Source organism: Taeniopygia guttata, chromosome 28 (genome assembly GCF_048771995.1).
Source record: "Taeniopygia guttata chromosome 28, bTaeGut7.mat, whole genome shotgun sequence".
NCBI classification, from domain to species: Eukaryota; Metazoa; Chordata; class Aves; order Passeriformes; family Estrildidae; genus Taeniopygia; species Taeniopygia guttata.
Genome location: NC_133053.1, coordinates 2,511,952 through 2,528,040, shown reverse-complemented (window position 1 = coordinate 2,528,040; position 16,089 = coordinate 2,511,952). Strand labels below are relative to the sequence as shown.

Here is a 16,089-nt window from a genome sequence, read left to right as displayed (position 1 = left end):
CTGTTTGGATAATGGCACTGAAGTCAGGATATGGTAATTTTCTGCTGTGGTTGTATTTCTCAGAGGCTGTAGTACAGACTTTCACTTCTACCACCATCATAGATGAGATCACAGATCTCACACTTCACTGGGTAAATGCATGCACTGTGATGACTTTCCACAGTGCCATTACACAGAAGTGTTACCTTGTCTCTTTTGCTGACATAGTCTGGCTGAAGGTTCCTCCGTGTATTGTGTACATAAGTAAAACATTCAGGTATAGAAAGCTAAATTATATATACTAATTAGCAACTTGCACTAATTTATAACTAACATAGCAGTTTGTATGGATCCTTCCAGTACAGTTTTTAACCTTTTTTCTGTGCAACTTGGAAAGGTTTATTGTTTCAGCCTTAGAGCCGTGAATATAAACGTCACTTAAAGTTCAATAACTGTCCAAGCAGTTATTTCTCCTGGGCTCTCCGAATTTCTTCAAGTGCTTGCTCAATTGTTAGAGGTGGTGATTTGTGATTCTTGATGTACTGCAAAAAAAAAAAAAAAAAAGTTAATAAGCTAATGTCTTCATAATGTAAATTATTATTTATTAAATAGTAGAAAGCAACTAATCTTCCTGTCAAGATAGCTGCACATTTCTGTACTAGCAACAGAAAGTGACCCTTCTGTTGCAGCATCTGAATGACCCCTGCTCATTTGAGGACAGCTAAATGCTGCAGCAGAAACCTTAATCTTTAAAAACTATGGCCTCCAGCAGGACTTCAGTCTTTTTTTATTTTTCTTTTAAACTTACTAATTAATCATATGCAGAGAAACTAGGTTTGCTGTAAGTACCTGTTTGGAAAGGAGTACACGCTCAGTCTCTGGTTTGTCATAAATACCTCTTTAGCCTCTTCCAGGGTGTGGTAGTGGAACTTCTCATGCTCTAGTGACTCCACGAGGGCTGTGTGAAGGTGGTGAATGCTCTCCACAAACTGCTGGGTCAGCATCAGGTGCTGCTTGCACATGGTGTGTAAGAGGAGAACGGAGGGGCTGTACGCCGTCAGGGCTGCGAGAAAGGGACAGGCCCTGCGGTGAGGCACGGCTGGCAGCAAGGGCTGAGCAAAGCAAGCCAGGCTCGCGCAGAAAACAGAGGAAAAAAGAAGAATAAAGGTGGTTTTGGTACCTTCTACTGCATCCATGCTGATGACGTGACTGGCAATTGGCACTGGATCGATGTAGCTGGTTCCCAGAGCGGGGCCGAGCACTGCAGCAGGGTTTGCTGTGCACAGGATGGCATCACAATTACTCTGGGCAGAGGGGAAAGGTTTAGTGCTGCTGCTCGGCTCTCCTGCAGTTTCTTGGGACAGCAGCTGCCCTAAAACCCCTGCACAGCCTAACAGGAGAACTCTGTCAGCCAAACACATCTTGACATAGTTACACAACTTCCACGGTTTCTTTACTATTAGGCTCACAACACCATTGCAGAAGGCACCTTTTCTAACCCTAGGTAAAGACCTTTGTACTCAATGCTTCTGTTTTCAAGCACACTCAAGTTTCTACTTTCTCCTCGAGTGTGGCAAGGAATGGTGGCTCTTAGCACTTTTTCCTTTTAGTAAAGAGATGTAGGCAGGATGTTAAAGTTCGTATCTGATCCTGTCATGGGGCCAGAATGCTTTCCCAAGAAAGAAGTATAGTGCAAAAGAACTCTGAATGAGCAATCACTTTAGTAACACTACTAATACCACCACTAATAATGCAATTATTTACAATAGTAAAGATAGCAGAATATTGAATTTCATTTCAGAGTACTACTCATGCTATTGTGAGCTCTGTCCCTAACACTTGCTCATCCCCTCAGGTCCTCTGGGGGGTATTTTTAAGCAAAAAACATTCCTTATGATGATATTCAATCCCATATAGACAGCAGATTAAAGTGCTCGGCTTTTGAAAAAATTTTATTTAGCACCAGTGAGGGGAAGCTGTCACTGAATTGAAGTGTTACTGTTAAGTGACATAAAGTCATCAGAAGGTTGCATGGTGTATATAGTGCTCATTTATTTCAGATGGCTCCTTTTTATACACTGTTCCAATACAGGTGGATTTGATTGGTTATTTAATTAATACACTCCACCTAATTAACAAGATGCCCTTTTATAAACAATCTCTGAGAATAACAAGAAAACAGACAGTAGGAAAAACAACACCTGTAGGTTGTTTTTAATATTTGGCTATCATTGTTTATCTCCAACTCCCTAAAGTCTCCCAGGACGATTCTGGGAAAACTTCTCTAGTTTTCTCACTCTCTGAGCAGGCTGTCACATCCACAGAAGTCTCTCACGGTTGGGTGGCATATATGTAGGTGTAAAACTTGCCTGAGGAGGGCAGTAGGTGCTGAACTCACCCTTGGCCCGGCAGGCGGTGCAGGGAGGCTCTGCTGTCTGCACTCCGGTTTCTGTGACGCTCACTCGGTGCCCCGGGCTGTGCTGCCCCGCGGTGACCAACGGGGATGGCCCCGAAGGTGGGTGTGCTCCAGAACTGCAGCTCTCAGCATGTCCCTCTCCAGATTGCCTGTCTGGTGTAGACAGAGACCTTTCAAAGTCTTCAGAATATTCGGAATTAACAGTACTTTCATTCTGATTAAGATAATCCTGTTTGTGTGGAGGGAGATCTGAGGAAACTCCACTTAAATGTTCAGAGATTTCAGCTTCAGAGATACATTTTTCAACCATCTCTTCAGAAGAATCACTCACACCAGTTATTGCACTGGTCATTTTTAGAGCAGCCTGGTCCTCTTCCACCAGCAATGTATCTTTTTTCACATATTTCTTTGATTCTTGTGTAAATTGGATGTCTTTTTCCTGTAAAATTATTTATTTTAGAACCTCCACACTCTACCAAAGGCAGACTGGGAATATGTGCTAGTGGGGAATTTCTACTTACATTCTGCTTTAATTCTTCTGCCTTACTGGTAGTATCAGGTGCCAAATCATCGAGGCTCAGGATATTCAGTCCAAAGTCTGCAAACAAATTACATCTACACATGAGAATTTGCATGAAAATCACAGTACACTTTACTAGTTCAGTACTAAAATGTAACAGCAATCAATCACAGATTCTTTACCTTCATAGAAACCCATAAAATTTCCTCCTTTGATCAGCTGATGTTCCTGAAGTTAAAGAGACTTTTGCTGCTCCTCATTTCCAGCTGTTCTCACTCTGACCCATTGGTACATTGTGCCACTGATACAGGAAAACTACTCTAAATGTTTTGTTTTGACATCATGATGTCACCCAGGGCAGCATCATTAATCTGAACCCATTAAGTCAAAAGCTAAGAAAAATACAAATCTATTATACAAGAAAAAAGGAACAGATCAAGATAATTACTTTGACCAGGCCTTGGTTTATGCAAAATTTCACCAGTGAATCCTTTCGAAGTGACTATTTGCCCATGTGTATTAAGGGAATTTATCAGGAGATTATCAGTACAATTCATACTGAGTCTACTGAGACAGTATTTTAGAAAACTTACATTTCAAGCTGCTGCTGGATAGATCTTCTCCATCAGCTCCTTCAGAAAATAATTCATCTAATGATTTTATTTCACTTCTGTCACTTTCAAGGGATTCTTGGGTTTGCTTGGTGTAGCCTGCTTCAGGCAGAGCACTCTTCACAGTGTTGTCTTTCATGGAAGATGACAGCAATCGAGGTCTCGTGGTATGTCCTGACAGATTTCTGCTGGTGGGTGAAGGGGCTGGTGAATCAACTCTACCAAACACACTTTGCTCTGAGTCTTTGTTGTGAAAAGAAGATGCTTTAGATGACTCTGCTGATGAAACTTCCTTACGAGGTGGAGGAGCCTTTCCTGATGGAACTGGAGTCTTGCTCTTTTTGAGGAATATTAAAAAGAGATTTATGTGTTACTTCATTGTTACGTGTAGATTGCTAAAGGGAGAACAAATCATTGTGGGTAAAATTTTAAGATGTTAAGATGTGAACCTGAATCGTATCATGAGCAAGACACAAATGCAAATTTAAAATTTAGTTGCTGGTGTTATCTAAACAAAAAGTGATCAACCAATTAGAACAATTACATAAAAGCATTAATAGAAATACATAATCCAGCAAAGTTTGTATTTACTTTTCTATCCCACTGGGCATCACTTACCAGAACCTTCTGTTTCTCACTTCCAGTGGAAAACCCCAAAGAGCTCTCCATCAATTCTCTCATTTCCTCTTCATCACTATCCAGATCAAGCTGTTGTTTAACCACGACACTCCTTTTAGGGCTTTGCATGCTCTCCTCTTCCTCAGAACAGGCATCTCTGTGGGTCCCACTCCCACTGGTGCTACCATAATTCTTCTTCCAGTACTTCTTGCCCCTGGCACCATCTTCGTGCCCAGAGGCAGACGAGGTGCACTCCTCAGCCAAAGGCCTCATGCCCGAGTCAGTGCTGTGTAATTCCAGGTGCTTTTTGTGCGCCATGACTTTGCTTTCCAGCTGTGCCACTTTGCTGAGGACGGAGCTGAGGCGCGTGCGGGCGGCGCTCGGGGCTGCACGGCCGCTCCCTGCCCCGACGGTGCCTCCCGGCCTCCGGCCCCGCTGCACCCCAGCAGCGTTCCCATCGCTCACCGTCAGGAACCTGCCGTGCTGGGACAGAGCCCTTCCAGCCTCCTCCAGCCCCGTGTCCACCCTGAGGTCAGCACGGCTGCTGCTCCCGCGGGGTCCATGGCCGTAACCCTGCCAAGAATCACAGAGTCACTGATCTCAGGAAAGAGCTGACATCAGCTTGTGACTGATCTCTATGGACATTCTCAGTTCAGTCAGAGAGAAAAGGAGAGAGATTCTGCCAGGCTAAGACTGGGAAAAAGTCAGAGAGGAATGTCAACAATTATTATCTCTCTCTCTGTTCATATTGCTTATAGGTATGTTCTGCTACACTGGCCTAAGTCCAAGTGTACCATTTGTGTGAAAGGTTTTCACTTTGAGACCAATCCTATTTCACCTGGTTATAAAAGAGGAATGCTACTTTTTAATAAAGTTCTTTTCTTTGCCTTCTTTGCCAAGAAAAGATCTTGGAGTCTTTTCTATTCCCATCCTGCCTCAACAGTGACAATCCCCACATTGTTAACCTGACCAGAACACTGAGTGCCACATCCAGACTTTCCTCAAACATCTCCAGGGATGGCAACTCCACAGGGATGGTGACTCTGATAGTAAAAGGGTTTTTAAATCATGGGGATTTGGGGGTTAGAAGGAAAAATTAAGCTTAGTAGGCCCTGGGAAAATACCCTGGGAAAGTGTAGGCCTTGTACTTGCTAGAACTGTACCTGTGTAGCTAGTACATGATAAATGATATAATTGTTAGATGTCATGATTGTTTAGTAATTAAATACAATTACTGTTTAATCATAAGAATAATCATAAGAAACTGTGGTCAGGGGCTTGAGAAAGATCACGAGAAACTCCTGCTTGAATAAAGTCAATGTATACCATAGAACAATATAAGCTTAATAACTAATATGTAAATTATATAACAATACAATATAAAATACGTTCAGCTGGAAAGCCATGTCAGAGTCAGATTTGGGTCTTTACCCCTGATTCCCAGAGCTCTTCAATAAAAGCACCTACATAGAATCATATCCCGTGATTATGTGTGTTCCTGAACGCTGACAACTCCACGGGCAGCCCCTTCCAATGTCCGACCACCCTTTCTGCTGAGAAATCCTTTCTGCTGTCCAACCTAAACCTCCCCTGGCACAGCTTAAGACTGTCCCCATGTCCTGTCCTGGTTCCCTGGAGCAGAGCTGCTCTCAGCACCGTTCTCTAGGGAGCCATAGGAAGGGGCTCGTACAGATCCCTTCCCACACAACACACAAACACCGGCCCGCGCCCAGGCTGCCCGCCACACACTGACACGGGGCGCCGGTGCCTCACCTGCCCTCGGCCCGCGGGTGCCCGAGAGATCGCGGCCATCCGGGACGGGACGGGACAGAGCTGGACGGGACAGGACAGGGGCAGGGACAGGAGAACGCCGGATCTGCCCACGCCGAGGCGGCGGATGCGTCTCTGGGCCGGGCCCTGGAGTCCGCGACTCCCCAATACCCCGCCCACTCATTGGCTCCGCGCAGCGATTCGGCGCCACCAGCCAATCACAAGCAGGGTTACAGCTGCCGGCAGCGGTGCCGCGACTACAAGTCCCAGCATGCATCGGAGTCAATAAATAGGGATTTTTACAAACCCGCGATCTGCTAATTGTTGGAGCGAGTTGAAAATTAATCCAGTTGTTCCGCAGGATTTGCGTTAAGACCCCCTCACTGAAACAACGTATTGTAGGTTATTACCTGCCCTTTGTACTTGCGTGTCGTTTCTGGCACTTGGCGAAACTTGCATTTCGCGTGTCACAGTGAAATTTGGCATATCTAACATCATTATATAGTTGTATTATAATTATACAGCTATTGAGCTTCTGCCATGGATAATTTTTATTTTGCCTAGTTTTTTTTGTTTTTCTGGGTTAATTTTCTAGTACTTTCTAGTGATATCGTTCTGCTGTGAGGCAGTTCCTAAGACTTGAGTCTATACAGTTTATAAATAATTTCCTATTAGGAAACTCCTAGCTAAGGGAACAACTTGAGCCACTTTCTTTGCCTGACTGTATTCCAAACATGTAGTTCATCCTGGGGGAATGGAAATCAAATCAGATGAGAAATCCAAGGGCTCTTAAGAAAACAGACTTCTGTTTTTTTTCTGTTTTCCTTCCAAAGTGAAGGAGAAAGGCACAATTTTTTTTTATAATTTCTTGATAATAGATGCTGAAGTTTATGCAAAAGATCTGGGAGATGGAACATGGGGAGAAATGAACATGAAATTCCCATGGGTGTTTTTGTCCTTTATTTCCACATTTTAAAGATTCCTTGTCTAATCTGATTGAGAAACTATTGATGCATAAAAATGAAAATTTTTATGGTCATAAAAAGGAAATGAACGTAAAGCAGGATGAGGAATAGCAGGAGCAGGCCCGCTGTGCTCCATTCAAACCTTGCTCCTTTTGGGCTTGTGCGACTGCCCAGGGAGATGGTGGTGAAATCCCTGTCCCTGCAGGTGTTTAAGGAGTGTGAAAAATGCATATTTTATGATTGGCTTTTTGCAAATGTTACAATGAATATTATATGTTTAATGTTAGAAAGTTATGCTGTATTAATTCTCTTACATAGTGTGTTAAATGTAGTTTTAGGTTACAACATAACGTTAAAATAGAAACTCTGTGATATAGGATTTGTTACAAGCTCAAGCAGGAAGATGAGATAATCAAGAAACTCTACACACAGAGATGTCAGCAAAGGGGGCCCATAAAAAGTTACACCTCCTTATCAGAAAAAACAAACATTCTTCCACCTTTTCTCTGTCTTTTTGTAACCACCAAGATAAAGGAGAAGTTGACAAAGACCAGAAAAGTTCTTAATTTGCAAGGAATTTATGCATCATGTATGAGATATATGAATACACAATAGGCTATTGCTTTTAAGGTTATTCCCTTGTTCACAAGGGATGCTTTTCGTGACTTAATGTCCGAGAGCATCCGGACGTCCATAATTATTTGCTTTTTATTGTCTTGCAATTGTCCTAACTCTAAATTTTATTACTCTAATTACATTACTATTTTTATAACCGTTTTATTATTACTAAACTTTTAAAAAATTTAAAAACCAAGCGCTTGGCTTTTTTCACAGGAGCGACAGGAGCTCAGCAGCGCTCTGACCTGTCAAAGGCTGGACGCGGTGACCTCAGAGGTCTCATCCGTTCCGAACGATTCGGCGGCTCTGCGGAGCGCTGCGGGCAGCGGCAACTGCCACGGAGGAGCGGCTGCCGGGCCCCGAGACCGCCGCGGCCGCTCCCCGGCGGGTCCCGGGCGGGTCCCGGGTACCCCCTCAGCCGCCGCGGCCGCTCCCCGGTGGATCCCTGGCGGGTCCCGGGCACCCCCTCAGCCGCCGCGGCCGCTCTCCGGTGGGCTCCTGGGGGGTCCCCGGCACCCCCTCAGCCGCCGCGGCCGCTCCCCGGCGGGTCCCGGGCACCCCCTCAGCCGCCGCGGCCGCTCCCCGGTGGGCTCCTGGGGGGTCCCGGGCACCGCCTCAGCCGCCGCGGCCGCTCTTCGGTGGGTCCCCGGCACCTCCTCGGGCCCGCCCGGCCCATCCCGGCGGGTCCCGGGCACCCCCTCAGCCGCCGCGGCCGCTCCCCGGTGGATCCCCGGCACCGCCTCAGCCGCTCCCCGGTGGGTCCCGGGCGCCTCCTCAGCCGCCGCGGCGGGTCCCCGGCACCGCCTCGGGCCCGCCCGGCCCGTCCCGGCCGTGCCACCGCCTCCCGCCCCTCGCTCCGCCCCGGCCGCGGCCCGACCCAGCGGGAGGAAGATGGCGGCGCTCATCCCCCTCAGCCAGCAGGTACCGGGCTGCCGGGGACTCGCGGCCCTGCGCACCGGGCGGCCGCGGGGGAGCTCAGCGGGGCTGCGCGGTAGCCCCAGGGTGCAGCCGGGCTGGGATTGCCGCTGGGGGTACAGGCCCTGTGGGCCGGAGGGGCTCGGCCCGCGGGGAATGAGGGTCGGGGCGCGGCGGGGGCCGCTGGCCGCCCTCGCCCCGCCCGGCTCCCGCTCCCCGCCGTGCCCCGGGGCCGCGGGGTGAGCCGGTGCCCTCCCCTCATGGAGGCTCTCTCCTGGCGCTTCCCCACCCCGAACCGCCGGGCTTACCGTGGGCCGGGGGGTTGAAGGCGAGAGGGCTGGTGCTCCGCACGTCAGCCCGTTTTCCTCTCGGTACCGGGGGGTTGGTGCCGCCTGGAGCGGCTGAGCTGCTGTGGCGGGGGGCCGTGACCGTGCGGGGACAGCGGGAAGGGGCTGAGGGATGAGCGGGAGGCGTTCGCCTGTCAGGAGGAGGAGGAGGAGAAGCTCCTGCAGGACAGAGGACGGGACGCGTATTCCTGACCCTTGGGAGAGGCTGTTTCCAGCTCCGGTGGAATGCTTGGGATCCCTGCGTTGATTCCTGTTGTTACAAGTTTTTTGATTGATTTCTCACCCAAATAATTCAAGCTTAAGCAGTGTGATTGCTGCTTACTCTTTTCCATGGCCCTTTTTGATTGATTTCTCAGCCCAATAATGCAAGCCTATGCAGTGTGATTGCTGCTTACAATTTTCCATGGTCCTGTGAAGAGAGTCAGGTTACTTATTTGCTTTAAAGCAAAATAAAAGTGTCACCACGCCACTACCGTCAATGTCTTGAAACCAAAACTATTTTCTATACTGTGCTTAGGCCAATAAGGCATTCTGAATGACTCTTATTAGTAGTTCAGATTGTTTAAATATATCGATTTCCTTTTAATAATGATCTTTGAGTTGTGATACTCCAAAAATTTCTCTCTCAGTGGAGTTATGTGGTGCTTGGATAACATAACTTGCTGTGTGTCTTACTAAGAATATGTACTGCTGTTTAGCAAGAGTCCTGATTAACATTGGTTTGATTAAGTGAACATATTCAGAAAGATCTAAAAATGTCCATGTATGCACAAACTGTTATCAAAAATTTTCAAGTGATTAATGTGGTGAAAAATATGTAAGTCAAATAGACTCTGGATGTGCAAGGGTTTGTAGTTGTGAAATTTCTATAATGTATTGGTAAAACTCAAATAATTATCAAATACTTACTTTAGAAATCCAGTTTCTCTATTGTTTAAATTCTCATTGTTCTTTGAGAGACTGGCATCAATGGTATTCCTTTTGAAAGAAAATGTTATGTTTAGGGGAATAAAGACCACATTCTGTAAACATATCAGTTATTTTTATAGTATTTTCCAACGAATTCAGTGGAAGCATTGTAGTTCTAAAACTTGTTTTTGTATATTGAGCTGTCAAGAGTAATCTAGCTGTAAACAGAATTTCCTTTAAAGTAATGAACTTCCTCCTCTAATAGCCTCAGTTTTGTGATTACTAAGAAGATGTGTGTTAATTAGAGTAAATGCCAGAAATTGAATTAGACTGAATAGGATAGGGTGCATGTGTTGTAACACTGAAGCGTGTCCACTCAGAAAGATATAAAATAAGACTATTGATACCAACATATTGACAGCTGCAAACAGTATGGGTAATCCAAGCATCTTAAAATATTTTATCATTTATCATTAATCATTTTTCATCTTCATAATAATTTATTTAAAATAATTAATGTGATCCAGAGCTCTTTGTGACCCCGAGATGATCTCAGGAAAGAGAATTAATTGTTCTGGTGGCAGGTGCTTACTCGTGCCTTTTTGCCAGAGCTGCTCTAAGGGACTTGGAGCAATATCCAGCCTGTGCACTGTGTACCACAAACACAGTGTGCAGATCTGCTGGGAGTGTGCAGGCTCAAGACTTCAACTTCTGAACAAGAAGTCAACTTGGAGACTAACAAACAAGGCACTAGAGCTCTGAAGGGTCTGTTTGGGAGGTGGTCAGAGGTGTTTTGGGGAGTGTAGAGCAGGCATAGGAACCACAGGGTGGATAAACTGTTAGTGAAACTGAACCTCTCTAACAGGTTATGCTTTGACATCATCAGCTGTGTGCTCTTCAAAATTTTTGTCTCTGCCAGTGTTGACAGTCTTGGGTTGGTCCTCCATGAGCAGATGTCACCAAATGACAGAATCCTCTTGGATGGTGCTGATGTCATCACGTGTGGTGATGGGTAGATAGGGAGCTGTGCTATTTTTATCACTTGAACCCATTTTGTCTGGTCGGCTTCATCACAGAGATGCAGTCATTTAGGTAAATCGGTCAGAAAGACTGAATCTTTGTAAAATTCTGCAAGTAGAGGATTGGTCTTGAAGTGCTTCCCAGCAGTGCTTGGGTGAATAATTTGCTGTAGAAGGAATTTCACAGCATTGAAGCACATCACCCTGGCTTCCTGCCACCTCTGCCAGGTAAGTCAGCTCCAAGTCATGGCTGACAATATCAAATGGGGGTGACAGGAGTGTCTGCTGATGGGATGAGATCATTTAGTCCTGCTGCTGGAATGGTTTGCTCTGTATCTTGGTACGAATCCAGTCTCTGCATACTCTAGGTCACTCACTGCATCTCTTAGAGTGGCTTGCTGGTTGACTCTCTTGTCTGAGCTTTCTGATAAACAAGAGCTGCATAGTTTGGTGGTAGTCGGCTGAAAACATGTTGGTTTTAGTCAGTGTAGAACAGGCTATTTCCTACTTCCACCTTTTCTCTGAATGATGTGTTTCCTGCTTGGACAGGAACACAATGCTTATATGTGCTGATCATTTACGTGCCAGCACAAAGAATAGTCAGATTTATGAGTTATGTTTGCAGCATCCTTCTGAAATCCTGTCTGCCATCAGGAAGAGCGAGAGCTTCCAGAGGGTGCTGACGTTGGAAAATGCAGCAGCTTATTTTCTGATGGATATAAGTGAAGTACATTTAAGATGCTTAGGAAACTGTTATAAAAATGCAGGAGTTTTCTATTCAAATAGAGCTGTGATCTTCAGAGAGTCAGTGTTTGCTTGAGCTCAGTTCAGAGAACTTAGTTATTATGGATAGCTTCTTAAATGAAGAGTTAGCATGTTCATTGTAAACTCACAGGAAGGTTCTCAAGTAAAATTTTCATGTTCTTGATTGGTCTTTTCTTTCATCATGTTCCTGCCTTCCTTCCTCTCAGAGTAAGCAGAACATCTGGAAATCCATGAGGATGACAAGGAGGAAGGTGACATCTGGGAGGGGACATAGTAGTGATGGGACTTAGTGTGAAATACTCCTTTTCAGGTGTCTAACTGCTGTCCTGGAGGTGGAGAGTGGTTGTCCCAGGCAGGTTTTGTGACATCTCTTTGTTCTGCTCATTAAACTCTTTGTTGGGTTGTTTTGTTGCTTTCTTTTTAAAGCTTCTGAGTGGTCTGAGGACTGACCTGGTTTTGACCAGATTGGTTTTGCTGTTGGCATTGAGGCTGAGAACAGTGTGGAGGATAACCTGCACAGGGCTAGAACTCATGTGGCAATTGTAGGAGATGTGTGGAAAGATAGATTTTAGAAGATGATAGAATGCATCTTTTGGCATTCCAGCTGCCATTTGCTTGGAATGTCAGCAAGAGGAACTCCTTGTTTAGTACACTGAAAAGGCAGGACTTCCCTTGGGTCTGCAGCTTTTGTGTAATGCAGTGGTTACACTAAGTTGAAATCCTCCAAAAGCACTGTCAGGTAATTGTGAGAGTTGTTAATTTGCCATTCATTTAACATATATTTATTTATTTATTTTTTTGTTATTGTTTTGTTTACTCTGTTTCAGTTGAAGATCACAGTCTTGAAAATGTGTTAACACAGGCACAGGGCTCTGTGTGTATAATTGTTTGCTGAAGATATTCTATAAGGATGTATATGGTGCAGGAGGTAGTCAGGTCAACATTGTGTTAAAAGCTTTGTTATCAGTCCTTCTCATACTGAGATCTGAAATACTTCAGCAAATAATTCAAAGCTGTTCTTCAAAACCTTATCCCTATGTAGTGTCACTAAATAAAAGTGTGAGGAGAGGTAGGAATCCTGCTGAACAATTAGTTCTAAGAGATGACAGTAGTCTGTGGTCTTGGTGGCTCACTTTTATCCACACTTAAATTTTAAGTGTCCAGTTTGTAACACAGCATATTAACACATGATTTTAGGTTTTCAATAGGAGTAATACACAAAGTGCTATACGTTTCTTTTCCTGTCATGTCTTATGGTTGTTTATTCTGTTTTCTTACTTGTGTTTCAGTTTTCTACTGGGAATCCAATATATGAAACATATTACAAACAGGTATGTTCTTTAAAAAAAGTAAAAATAAAGTGCAGTTTCTTCTTCCCCAAGATTTCCTTCTCCTTCTTTTTCCCTTATCTTTCTTTTCTTTGCAGTGCTAAAACTCTGTGAATTCTGAATGGTGATATAATTTCTGTAACTCCTTTTGACCTACAGGCAAGAGGTATTGCATTTCTTAAATCTGCTTTCACAACTGCCATGTTTTAATTAAATGTCAATTTTTCTCCTTCAGGTAGATCCAGCATACACAGGGAGAGTTGGGGCAAGTGAAGCTGCTCTGTTTCTTAAAAAATCTGGTCTCTCTGATATCATCCTTGGAAAAGTAAGTTGAAGGAATTGGATCATGCAGTACTTGTCTGTACACTTCTTTGAAGTGAAAGAAAAATTTTAAAAAGAAAATTTGGTTTTTGTGTAACATTTTTGTTGTTAGCTCGACAATTCAATAACATTATGTATCATTACTTGAAAGCTGAATGAACACTTGAAGAAGACATGCAGTAAGAACTGTTGAACAGAGTTTACTTTGAAATTCACAGCAGCTTTTATTTTGTATCTCCACAGATATGGGATTTGGCTGACCCAGAGGGTAAAGGATACTTAGATAAACAGGTAAATGAAATGTTCATGTACATTCCTGTATTACCTTTCCCAGATTAGCCTTGTTTCAATCAAGCCCCAGTACCTCTAGTAGTTATCTTTTTCAGGGTTGAGTTTTTGTTTACAAGGTGAGTTTTTCCCTCAGCACTGCTCATATCTGAGTGTATTACTCAGTGAGGCTGCAGGAGGAGTTTGGTTCTAATTTTCTGTTCATTGAATCACAAATGAAAACTGTAATTTGATTTTAGAAGACTTTTGTGTATGAAAAAAAATATAGCATTTTTACTAAAAATGGCTCAGAATACCAAATAGCAAGTTACTTGTAGATACCAATGAACTCTTTCAAAACATTGCTAACTTTTAAGAAAAAAATTGTATTTTAATTAGGAGAGAGTTCTCCATAGAAACTACATTTCCACTTTTCTCCTCTTTGTTTCCTGTTACTGTAAAATTTTTCCAGACTCATCCTTAAAAGCAAAGGGGTAGTTGCCATTATGGGGCTGTACATGTGATGTTTCTATTTACTGTGTTGCACATATACAGTGTTACTAAAAATGGTAAGTGGGTTACTTTTTGTGATTGAAACTCTTTTTTAATAGACAACACAATTGTTTGTAGGGTTTCTACCTTGCGTTGCGCCTTGTAGCATGTGCACAGAATGGCCACGATGTAAACCTGAGCAGTCTGAACTTGACTGTGCCCCCTCCTAAATTTGTAAGTAGTAGCCACTTAAATGCAGGTATGTGTTGTATAAGAATTATTAAGGCTTCAGTTGGAACATTGGAATGATCTTCTGTTTCATAAATGTCATAGTTCTGAGGCTTCAGGCTGCTGTCAAACATTTCCTTAGGACACAGCAGCCAGGGCTGCCACAGTCTTGTCATGCTGACAAGAAACCAGCCCCTTCCTGGACTTTGCAAAACCAAAGGGAGTTTAAGTCTGGACAGCTTAGTCAGGAAGCTGATGTGTGTGAACTCTGAATACATGTAAAAAAAGGAATCAAAAAAGATTATTTTGGGGCTGGGTCAACAGGAATGAGTAGTAAAAGGCATTGCTGCATCTTTGCCCTGGATGAGGTGCTGCAGAACCTCTCTGGCTTGTGTTGGCTCTGTGTTTGGATACTGAGTGCATCTACTGGATGTCCTTACCCAAGTAATGCTATAAAATGAGTGTGATTTCTGTTTAGGTACCTGTGCAGCTTATTTTCCTCAGTGTAGTTAAGCTTCATGTCTATAACCATCTGAAACTTAGTGCAATTAGTAAGTACTAGAGGCAGAAGTGTGTATATTTATCTATTTATATATATATATATATATATATATAAATAAAAATTGTTCTCATTTTTAGCATGACACTAGCAGTCCTTTGCTGATCACACCGCCCTCATCAGAGACTCACTGGGCTGTTAGGGTAAGTGTAAAAGAGAGCAAATTCCGTCCATTTTTTAGAAGTAAATATTTTTCTTGTGTGTAATTTTCCCAGTGAGAGAATTTTGTATCAAATGTATTTCCCATTTCAGAAGTCCTCCCTTTCTGTGCGAACCTGTGCACAACAGAGAACACCAAGGTGTAGTTTTAGGTATGCAATAAGTGTTAAACAGCCCCTTGATAACCACTGGTGGGATCTTTTTAAGAAAATGAATTTTAATCTTCTGCCTGGCTTTCTTCCAGAATCCTACAATTAGGCACTTTGTTTGTATAAAAGAACCCCACTGGGAACAGCAAAGTATTTTACCACATTCAGTTTGAACTATTAATTTAAAGCTTGAGTTCATAGTTTCTAATTAGTATTCAATGATACAAGCAATATATATAATTTGGAAAAAATAACTTTTGATGCATATGTGGAGATATTTATATTTAGGTAACTTTCAACTCCAAATATTTACAAAAATAGAAATTTAATAAAAAAAAACTTGTAGTTATATGTACTTCATAGTGGGAAGAGTAAGTTTTAGTTCTATAGAGTTTATCAAAGTTACTTTAAAACAGAAGCACACCTTGTCTGCTGCCTGGCAAAATCTCCCAGCTGTCGTAACCTTTAGATTTAGGAGCTTAATTTCAAAGCTTTCTCTATGGGTTTACATTTATATACAGTACAGTGGCACTTGCAAGAAAACATGGAAATTTAGGATGAATACATTACTGACCAGTCTTAATTTCTTGCAAGATCTCATTTTCATTACTCACACAGACACACTTTTTTACTTATTCAGACTATTTCTTACCAACTAGGTGGAAGAAAAAGCAAAGTTTGATGGTATTTTTGAAAGCCTTTTGCCAGTAAATGGTTTACTTTCAGGAGACAAAGTAAAACCAGTACTGATGAATTCAAAGCTACCTCTTGATATCCTCGGAAGGGTAAGTAAGTTGTTTAGATTTAGCTACTCTCTATATAACTTCTTGTAGTTGCAATGTTAAAAATGTAATTTATCAACAGAGATCAGGATTGGCTGAGATTTTGAATCATGTGCAAGCTATAAAGCAAGAACATTAAGACTCTGAGGTCTTCCACTTAGAGCAAGAGTAGTAATTCCAGCCCTAGAGTAGACTGGCTTCATTGTCTTTCTATTCATTTAAGAGCTGGAAATTTGATTTTGGTTGTTTAAAAATAAGAAAAAGCTTTCCTGAGCCATAATAGCTGTTAGAACATTAGGCTCTGCTGTTTCATCATTTTTACAAATATGAGTTATTAGACATACCATTAAAT

At 43.1% G+C, this 16,089-nt stretch overlaps 2 protein-coding genes across 7 annotated transcripts in view; one reads left to right on the top strand and one right to left on the bottom strand.

Moving 5' to 3' along the window:
- Positions 1-259: 259 nt before the first annotated feature.
- Positions 260-6,080, bottom strand: C28H19orf44 (chromosome 28 C19orf44 homolog). 2 transcript variants are annotated; one of them, XM_041710940.2, is made up of 8 exons: positions 5,918-6,080; positions 4,145-4,717; positions 3,509-3,863; positions 2,917-2,993; positions 2,378-2,834; positions 1,160-1,369; positions 876-1,042; positions 260-521 (listed from the first exon to the last, which is right to left on the bottom strand). In XM_041710940.2, the coding sequence occupies exons 1-8, from the start codon at positions 5,954-5,956 to the stop codon at positions 444-446; spliced, it is 1,956 nt and encodes a 651-aa protein (XP_041566874.2). In that variant the 5' UTR covers positions 5,957-6,080; the 3' UTR covers positions 260-443. The 2 variants fall into 2 exon arrangements, with proteins under 2 accessions (XP_041566874.2, XP_012426682.5); XM_012571228.5 differs by having other exon boundaries at positions 1,160-1,255; positions 5,918-5,971.
- A 2,064-nt stretch (positions 6,081-8,144) lies between these two features.
- Positions 8,145-16,089, top strand: part of EPS15L1 (epidermal growth factor receptor pathway substrate 15 like 1) — a 46,481-nt gene continuing 38,536 nt past the window's right edge. For 2 of the 5 annotated variants that reach the window (XM_012571229.5, XM_030257031.4), the window contains exons 1-7: positions 8,297-8,418; positions 12,742-12,783; positions 13,016-13,105; positions 13,345-13,392; positions 13,999-14,094; positions 14,728-14,790; positions 15,615-15,740. In XM_012571229.5, coding sequence (XP_012426683.4) covers positions 8,389-8,418; positions 12,742-12,783; positions 13,016-13,105; positions 13,345-13,392; positions 13,999-14,094; positions 14,728-14,790; positions 15,615-15,740 — 495 coding nt within the window. In that variant the 5' untranslated portion in view covers positions 8,297-8,388. Of the gene's footprint in view, positions 8,419-12,741; positions 12,784-13,015; positions 13,106-13,344; positions 13,393-13,998; positions 14,095-14,727; positions 14,791-15,614; positions 15,741-16,089 lie in introns of all 5 variants that reach the window. The other 3 variants (XM_030257033.4, XM_030257032.4, XM_030257029.4) reach the window with 2 other exon arrangements.

Coding starts and splice junctions, on each gene's coding strand:
- C28H19orf44 (XM_041710940.2), bottom strand. CDS start 5,956: ATGGCCGCGATCTCTCGGGCACCCGCGGGCCGAGGGCAG. Junction 2,994..3,508: donor ATCCAGCAGCAGCTTGAAAT/GTAAGTTTTCTA, acceptor ATTTGTTTGCAG/ACTTTGGACTGAATATCCTG. Junction 522..875: donor CCCTGGAAGAGGCTAAAGAG/GTATTTATGACA, acceptor TTTTTTTTGCAG/TACATCAAGAATCACAAATC.